The sequence below is a fragment of the Gekko japonicus genome, unplaced genomic scaffold (genome assembly GCF_001447785.1).
Source record: "Gekko japonicus isolate JY-2015 unplaced genomic scaffold, Gekko_japonicus_V1.1 scaffold1892, whole genome shotgun sequence".
Classification (NCBI taxonomy): domain Eukaryota; kingdom Metazoa; phylum Chordata; class Lepidosauria; order Squamata; family Gekkonidae; genus Gekko; species Gekko japonicus.
Window position 1 is genome coordinate 231,972 of NW_015165303.1, and position 9,321 is coordinate 241,292.

Consider the following 9,321-nt stretch of genomic DNA (forward strand, 5'->3'; position numbering starts at 1 on the left):
GAAGTGATGGTATTGCTTTACTCTGCTCTGGTTAGACCTCGCCTAGAGTATTGTGTTCAGTTTTGGGCCCTGCAATTTAAGAAGGCTATAGACAAGCTGGAACATGTCCAGAGGAGGGCAACGAAGATGGTGAGGGGTCTGGAGACCAAGTTCTATGAGGAAAGGTTGAAGGAGCTGGGTAGCCTGGAGAGAAGCCAACTGAGAGGTGAGATAATGATGATAATTTGTATTTAAAGCCCTCCCATCCTGCAAGCGGGCTTAGGGTGGGTTACATCATATTAATAATACAATAAATACAATTAAAATTTAAACGATGATAATAAACATTACAACAGTAATCATAGACTGACAGAATCAGCTGGCTGAGAGGTTGCCTAGCATATTACTTGGCTTAGTAGATAGGTAGTATGTGGGTGACAGCAACCTCAGGGAGGCCATACACAGACGCCTGCTAACTCAACCAAAGGCCTGATGGAACAGCTTCATTTTGCAGGCCCTGCAGTATTGAAGAAGATCCTGCCGGGTCCTAATCTCAACAGGGAGCATGTTCCCCCAAGCAGGGGCCAGGGCAGAAAAAGCCCTGGCCCTGGTCGAGGCAAGGCGGACATCCTTTGGACCAGTGACAACCAAAAGATGCTGGTCCATAGAGCGTAATGCTCATCGGGGCATGTATGGGAACAGGCGTTCCCTCAGATATGTTGGTCCCAGGCTGTGTAAGGCTTTAAAGGTTATTACCAACACCATGAAACAAATTCAGAAGTCAGCCAGCAACCAATGCTGTTGGTAGAGCACCTGCCAATCATGAGGGGGAGAGATACCGGCATCGACGTCAGCACGCATGCGGCTGCATTTTGCACCAGCTGAAATTTCCGGATCAGCCTCAAGGGTAAGACTACGTAGAGTGAATTGCAGTAATCAAGCCTGGAAGTGACCATTGCATGGGTCACTATAACTAAGCCCGGGTGGGGGGGAGAGATAGGGTTTCAGTAACCATCTGCCTAAGATGGGAAAATGCAGATCTGGCAACTACAATAACCTGGGCCTTCATAGAAAGGGAAGCATCTAGTGTTAATCCCAGGCTCCTCACTTTCTGTGCTAGCACCAAAGGTGCCCCTTCCAGCATGCAGGACTGAGGTTTTTTAGCCCCCTGGTGCCCTCAACCCACGTGTGCCCAATTACATGGTTGCCAACTTCCAGGCAGAGCCTGGAGACAAGGAAGACAACTGTAATGGCAATAGTTTACAAAGTAGATTTTTTGCTCACAAGATTCCACAGATCAGAGGGAACATTGGCATGACTACAAGTGGTATGTAACAAGGTTTTTAAAGGAACATACCTTCTTTGAGTTGTGCCTAGAATTGCTACAGTGGTACTGCCGCCAGCCAGACCCACCACCGCTGGGAAGGGGTGCCCCGGGGAGGTGCCCCCAAAGCGCCTCTCCCCTCTCCCAGCCTACCCGGGCACTTCCTGCAGACCAGCGCCCAGAGGCGCTTGTCTGGGAAGGAGAGGGCTGGAAACTCCCCCCCCCCAATGGCCCTGCAGATCTCCACCTTGTGTGGGACAGGAGACAATGCCGAGAGGCTGCCTGCCGAACCGGGGACCTTTCTGCAGGGCATGGAGCGGAGGCCCCTTGTCGACCCCAACTCACCCAGAGGGGAGGCTGCTGCTGCAGGGGCTGTATGGGGCGAAGGCGCCAGAGGCGGGTGGGGCCCCTTGACCAGAGGCGTAACAGGTGGGCATTCTGCCCAGCAGCAACTCACCCTCACCAACCAGAGTTTCATCCCTGGGATCACCGTTTGAAAGCAGGCGTGAAAAAGCAGGGGATCCATCCTCACCCCACCCCACTGCACCTCTCTTTTAATGCCAGGCAGAGAGAGCCCACCTCCCCCACTGCCCCCCCCTTCGGCTGGCCTGAAGAGGCCAGCGGTGCCTTTTTATTCTTGGTTAAAAAAGAATGAAACAGGTAAAATTGGGAGCGGTGGCGCAGGGAGTAAAAAAACCTGCAGTAACTATCTAGCGAACAGCCATAAGGCTGTTCGAGACCCACTGTGGCCAGGGTGAGCTCCCGGCCCTTGTCCCAGCTCCCGCCCACCCAGCGGTTCGAAAGCTCTGCAAGTAGATAAATGGGTACCTGCTCTAGGTAGCAGGGGGCACCCTCCCTCCCTATGAAGTGGGTGCAGCAGGAGCACCGGCAAAGTGGCGGTGAGCCGTGGCGGTGGTGGCGACGGTGAGCAGGCAGCAACGTGTGGCATCCGGTGACCAGCAAGCGTGGTAAACATCCAGGCGGCAAGCGGCAGCAGAATTCAGGCGGAGATTGGACGGGAAGGCACGGTGACGTGACGACGCAGCCCAGCAGAGCCAACAGGACGTGTGCCAGAGCTGCAGTCATCACACAAGCCGCGCACCACAAAGATCTCGCCTAAAGGAGTTGCTGCAATAAGGACTGCACTAAGAGACGCCGTCACCAGGAGAGGGGGGGGGAAGTGGAAGGAAGCTGAGAAGAAGCAAGAATAACAAGCCCTGCTGTCTGGGATGCCGGTAGGCAGTCACCCCCCTGAATACTGTGGCCCTAGATAGGATAATTGTACAATGTAAACCTCTCAGAGCCCTTAGGGGGTGAGCGGTCTACAAATTGAAAGTTAAATTAAATTAAAATTGAATTAAAAGAGCAGAGAGGTCCTGGGGGCGGCTCGGCTGCCGAGGGTAGACCGCGGTTTCCCTCCTCCGTTTTCAAAACCAAAAAGCAGCAGTGGGAGACCCTTTCTGGCTCTGCCATGAGTGTTGCAAAGAGGGGACCCAGTTCCGCCCCTGAGGGAAAGTGGCCCCACCCAGCAGCGGGAGGGGAGGGCAGCCAAGGTGGTTGCAGCCTGAGCCAAGGGGCAGTGGGAGGGGGTGCAGTCCCAGCAGTGGGGAGTTCCTCAGGGCCCCTCCCGCACCTATCTCCCGGCTCCTCATGGCTCCAGCTCTTGGACGTCTTCGGGAGGCACTGCAAGGCCAGCTTCTTGGCCTGGGCTCGCAAAAGAGTGTGGGCGGCAGGCAGTGGCAGTCCCAGCAGCACGGAGGGTGCGGAGGGGGGCAGGTCCAGTTTGGCACCCTAAGGGCCGGCCTGCGCTCTAGGCGAATGCTTAGTTCACCTAGCGGGTGAGCCGGCCCTGCCAGCATTGGGAGTCTGATACCCACATCCACTCCCCCCCAGGTACAGGACCTCCATCTTTGATGGATTTCATGTCAACCGGCTCTGCCGTAACCATCCAACCACAGCATTGAAGGCCTCGGCCAAGATGTCAGGGCCAGAAGGTGGATGGCTGTCCAGTAACAGATAGAGCTGGGCAGAGCTCATTTCCTGCCAGAGTGCACCGGAGCAATGCCCTGGCAGTAAGGAGCCCAGGTGGCTGGCACATGCAGCAAGCCCCGCCCCTGCTCCCAGCAGCCTCCCCTCCCCTTCGCCTCCTGTTCCTCCTCCTGCACCGCTCACTGCTGCAACAGAAACTGGCCCTGCTGCCACCACTATTTGCCACCACTTTGTTTTCCTCCTCCCGCTGGGCAGCAGCCACCTCCTCTTCCCCCATCACCCTGCTGGGCTCCCTGGCAGTGACCAGCACCAGCGCCTCTTCTGCCCCTCACCAGAAGATGCCCTGGGCACCCCACGCTGCCAGCGCCTTGCCCTAGGCAGCTGCTGCTGCTTCTCCACCTGCCAACCCTGCCACTCCCCTGGCTGTCCTGCTCCCGCTGAGGCCACGTGTGTCCTTCAAAGTGCCCTCCGCTTCTCCTCCTCCTGTTGCTTTTCATTCCATGTCCAGCACACCACCTGCCTGGACTGGAGGCACCTGGCTCTGTCATTTGCTCCCCTGTGCCGCCCTCCTCGCCTGAACACGGCATGGCCATGGGCCCCTTCCCCCCATCCTAGCCCGCTTCCAGCGTGCCACGCTCTTTTTGTTGCGCTCCCTGCCCGCCAAAAGGCTTCTGTGCCATATATTTTTAATTAGAAAATCCATTTATATCCACCCACCTTTCTCTGCTGCCTTGGTTGTCTCCTCGTGCCTCCCCTGTTGCGCAGTGCTTGTGTTTGTGTGAACCAGCACCTCAAACCTGTTTAGCACTCACAGCAGTTTTTCTCTCACCAGAGGCTTCCAATAGTAAACCACACTTACTGGTGATGGGGCTGAGCCAAATGTCCCTGAGGAGTTAGTTAGTAAGAGCTCCAGGCAGGTGGTGCGCTGGACACAGAAGGAAAAGAGTTGTAAGAGTTCCTGGGGCTTGGCTCTGAATATTTCTGACTGCCAGTGGCCCAGTGGGGTACTGGTCATGACCAGTCCTATCCTAACTAATAATTTGAAACAGAGAAACATGAAGGAGTGTAGGTGAAGCAGGAAATGATTTAAGGGCATAGCGGAAGCCAATGAAGGGAGTTTTTCAGAATCTACACACTGCTTAAGGTCAGAAGGAGTTGTATCTAATTTTATTGAGCAATCCTAAGGGGGAAAATACATGCAGCCTTTTAGGTAGTGTTTGAGGTATGATGTCACATTTTTACTAAGTAGCTTGGTTCACCCTTTTTGTTTATTTGTATCCTTTCAGGGAATTCAGTTGTGGGAAGTTTAGCAATATGAGGTATGTCATGTGAAGTAAACTGAGATAATAGATTGCCCAAAGCCACTCAGGAAGCTTCATAGATGAATGGTCTTGCTAAGAGATTACCTTGCCTGTTATAGGACTATGAAATACACCTATCACCAGGGAAGAATCCTTATGTTCTAATACAGTGCACTTCACATTGGGCAAATACTTAATTTTCCATCTTGACATTAGAACATCCATTGAATAAGCAACTCTGTCAGTGTAAATTGAATTCATAGTATTAAATGGCTAACTTGCAAACTAAAAGATTGGTGCGCAGTTATGTATATTTCACACCACATTCTTTAATTTCCATCCTAATGGTGAAAACACCAGCTGTTACCTTCAAGCCAAATAACATTGCTAAAGTACTTGCTCATTTAAAACAACAAAACCCAAGCAATCGAATTTAGCCCATAATTCATTCTAGATGAATAAGAGAGGATCAGAATATTTCACTAAACCATTTCTTTAGCTCTTGGATCAATTATAGCTGTGCCGGGGAGGCATATCAGCCCCAGTGCAGCAAGTATTAAATTAGTTCAGACAATACAATCCTTTGTGGAGACAATTGATTTTAATCCAGAAACTAAGCTTTCATGCAAAAAAAAAAAATCACTTTTCTGTTTCTGTGCTTAATGCTGCCTGCTGCCCAAGGTTTTGGAGCTGCTCTGAAACAATAATAGAATTGCTTATTCAGAAGGCAAAAGATTCCAAAATAAATAAAAATAGAACAAGAAACAGATGGAATTTTAGCAAATACTGAACAAAGAATGAACACATTGAAAAGCAAGTTTCGTTCATGAAATTGTTTTCTGATTGTTTTATCTTTAAGATATTTTATAGCAGCTACTTTTAAGAATACAGAGAAAGTAGACTCTAGTGGACTGTATACTAGAGTGGAATGGAAAAACCAGAGTCCAAAGCACTGCTCAGGTGTGATCTCTTTGAACTACTTTGGGAAAGGTTGAAGAAAGCATTTCTCATGCATAGGACACAGTACTTTTGGAATGGCAGGTCAGGCCTCCACCTTTGCTCCACAGAAAACTTTGGCTTGATTGGTGAATGAGAGTGAGTAGGAAAGTGCAGATTAATGAGGTTGGGTACATACTGGAATTGTTCATTCTTTTGCAAACCTCCTTGTCAAATTTGATGTTTTAACTAATAAAATATAGTTTCCTAATATGGAATCCGATACTAGTCCATATAGTCCATAAATGTCTACCCTGATTAGCTGAAATACTCCAGTGTAAAAGTTCTTCTCCAGCCCCACTCTGATATCTTTCAACCACAGATGTAGAGTTTGAACCCTGGAATGTTTTAACATTTCAGTATGGATTTACAAAGACTGTCAAATCTGTATTTAGTTGGCTTTTATTCCAAAAAGTTATTTCCATAAAAGCTAACAATACTTCCCTAACTACATGAGGTAGTACATGTAGCGAAACAAAGGAAAAATATTTTGATGCACGTACGAATACCAATAATATTTTTAAAGAAACTATAAAGTCAATGACAAATCCAAAGATATAGTATTGATCAGCTTTACAGCGTTTCATAGAAAGATTGATAATGTCACCATTATGGTTTTCTAATATACCACAATATGGAAAAAGTAACACACAGGGCTATTCAGCATAAATGAAATCAAATGAAATGGTGAAATAGTATATAAAATAGCAATCTTTGGATTTGTGTCCTGCTCTGCAGGAATATGATAGATGCAGAAAATAAATGGACTTTGGCATGTATGATCCATTGTTTTACAGTGGGGTTTCTCCATTCATCAACACTATACACCAACATATGTGGCTTGTGGGATCAATCCTACAGCCAAGCACATGCTTGTTAATATTTCAAAGGTCATATCTTGGCCCATAACAGAGATAAATTTATGGATAATGCTAGTGGCATACATAGCACTATAATAATCATGATTGGGTTGGATCTAAATAAGTGCAAGCTCTGGTTATAGAGTGGGTCTTTGATAACTGCCCCATTCAGTCTACAGTCCCTGAACCTTGAAAAGTCACTCCTGAGAATCGGAGGCCCTTCAGAAACAGCACTGGAAACTGTCTCCCCTCTTGCACAATTTCTACTTGTTCAACACAGGCTTGGATGCAATCCAATGGTAACAATAATGTAGTGAGTTTTTTATTGTTTGTTTTTGATACTGGAGCATTTTATAAGGTTTGAATGAACTGCATAGGAATAAATGCTAAGAAAATATAGCAATATTTAACACAGGATCAAAACAAGTTACTTATCCTCATAGTTCATCATGCATCCCATGTTTAATTTACAGATTTTCCCCATTAAGATTTACATGCAGTTAAGCTCCTTTTCAGACATAAAAGGTTAAATGTCTTCTGTACAGTAATATTACACCTTTATACAAATTTTAGGAAGTATATTAAATGACATTTTCACTTCTTCCAAGCATGCCATTTTCTTCTTTTCTTTTTTGTTTACTTGGTATTTCAAACTACCGCAAACACTCTGAATGCCTTGCCTCCTGGAGGATTCTGTAAACTGCAGAAAGATAACAAAAGAAGTTATTCCACAAAATTTAGCTTGTAAAATCTTAATCTCACCAAGCACTTCTGTTATTTATATATATAAAATAAAAGGGCCACTTTAACACCTTCCTAAATTTCTATATTGAATTCTACATAGAAAATTTTTAGCTTAATTTGTTTGGTATGTGTGTGTCTGCACATGGAAGTCACGTTGACCCCTGGTGACTCACCCCTACTGGGGGCCTGGAGAATATTCAGAGAGGTGGCTGAATAAAGCCTGCCTCTGTCCTCCCAACTTGGTATTCCAAGGAAGTCTCCCATCCAAGTACTATCCACAGTTGACCCTGATTAACTTCTGAGATCTGACGAGATCTGACAAGTATTATGGATTCAGTGATATATCACTGAATTGATGTGCATGTGTGAAAACAGGAGACCTGCAAAAATTTTGCGGGGTCATCTCATTTCCCTCACTATTTCCTGTTCCTCTTCCCTGAAAGTGCCCATAGCCTCTCCTCCTTTCCTGCTTCCTCATCTCCTCCCCAATCACTAGCCAACTTACCTTTATTTGCCCACATCTCCAGCTTTCCCTGTTTTCCTCCTGCTAGCAGCCTCTACCAGGGATAATTATGGCCCAGTTGTGCAGTGCTAGCTATGAGGCCACCATGGGCTCACTTGTGAGGTAGGGAACCTACAAAGACTTCTAGAAAGCTTCTCACTTTCCCCTGTACACCCTCACCACACTATTTCCTCTTCCCCTGCTCCTGGCAACCCCCTTATCCTCACCTTTCTCTGCTTCCTTCTCTCTTTCCCACCCATCCACCAACCTACCTTTTATCTGCCCCCCCCCTATTCAGCTATTTTTATTATTTATTTACTTCATTTTCCAGCCCACCTTTTTTCTCAATGGGGACTCAAAACAGCTTACTTCACTCTCCTGTTCTCCATTTTATCCTTACAACCTTGTGAGGTAGGTTGTGCTGAGAGTGTGACTTGTCTAAGGTCACCCAGTATATTTCCATGGTAGAGTGCAGATTCAAATTTGGGTCTTCTAGATCCTAGTCCAACACTCTAACCATTATACCACACTGAAACTCATATGCATCTCATACATTCAACTCACAGTCCAGTGTTATTTAGTTACTTCAGTATAAACACATTGACTTCACAATCCCTACAAAAATGTAATATGACTGAAAAAACATGGTAAGTATATGCATATTGATAGCAAACAGTGTTCATAAAAGTTCTGCTTAGTACCTTTCTGAAAAGATTCCATTTTGAAATGAAGCAATGTACATCCGTCTTTTATCCACTGGCATAACATCAATAAACCCCCCTTCATTGCGCATTACTCCAGCATGTATAGCTGTCCGACAGATACTAGATACCTGGAAGGAAAAAAGACAGAAGGATTTTTTAAAACTTCGGTCATTTGAATTAACTGGAGATTGAAAATTCCCCAGTACAAATCCAGAGAAATTAAAAATAATGTAAGAATAATTTATTCTAATAGAATTAAACTAACTTAATTTGAGGTTCAAATTTGAAGTCAGCTGTAATATATATACACTATATATATATATATCTCCCTTATATATAATTGAGTAAGACGCAGCATCAGACGCAGCGGAGAGAAAATGTGCACCAACAGTGTTTGGAGGCTTGAACTCTCTGTCAGAAGCTTCCCCAGCTTCCATTGGCTGTGTTGCCTAAGTCCCACCTCAGAACACAAAGGCTGTAGCCCTGCCTCTGCACCCGGTCCCCTCAGACATCAGACTACTGCTGACAACCACCTGGTGGGTAAGTGGAACTGGGGAGCACTTGAAGAGCGGCGCCACCGCCATCCCTGACTAGCCAGGCCTTGGCGAAGGATCACTTGAAGGCCACCGGCAGCGGCGATAAGCTGCTCACCGCCACCCGAACCCCCCCCCCAAACTAGCCAGGCCTGGAGGATATCAGTGGAAGGCCGGCGGTGGCAGCTCATCACCGCTTGCTGCAGCCTGATTCCCCCCCCCTTGAAGGCCGCCAGCAGCGGCGATGAGCCGCTCGCAGTGCCCCAATTTCCCTCTGCCCCTTGAAGGCTGGCGGCAGCGATTAGCTGCTCGCCGCGGCCCAATTTCCCTCCCCCACCCACCCACCCACACAGTTGCAGGCTGGCGGGGGCGGCAACCCAATTATCGCA

The 9,321-nt window shown here is 47.3% G+C and overlaps 1 protein-coding gene across 1 annotated transcript in view; it reads right to left on the reverse strand.

Moving 5' to 3' along the window:
• Positions 1 to 7,097: 7,097 nt before the first annotated feature.
• The window catches only part of CRISPLD1 (cysteine-rich secretory protein LCCL domain containing 1), a 59,521-nt gene continuing 57,297 nt past the window's right edge, over positions 7,098 to 9,321 (reverse strand). The window contains exons 13-14 of the mRNA XM_015410422.1: positions 8,397 to 8,527; positions 7,098 to 7,149 (exon numbers count right to left, since the gene is read on the reverse strand). Coding sequence (XP_015265908.1) covers positions 7,098 to 7,149; positions 8,397 to 8,527 — 183 coding nt within the window. The remainder of the gene's footprint in view (positions 7,150 to 8,396; positions 8,528 to 9,321) is intronic.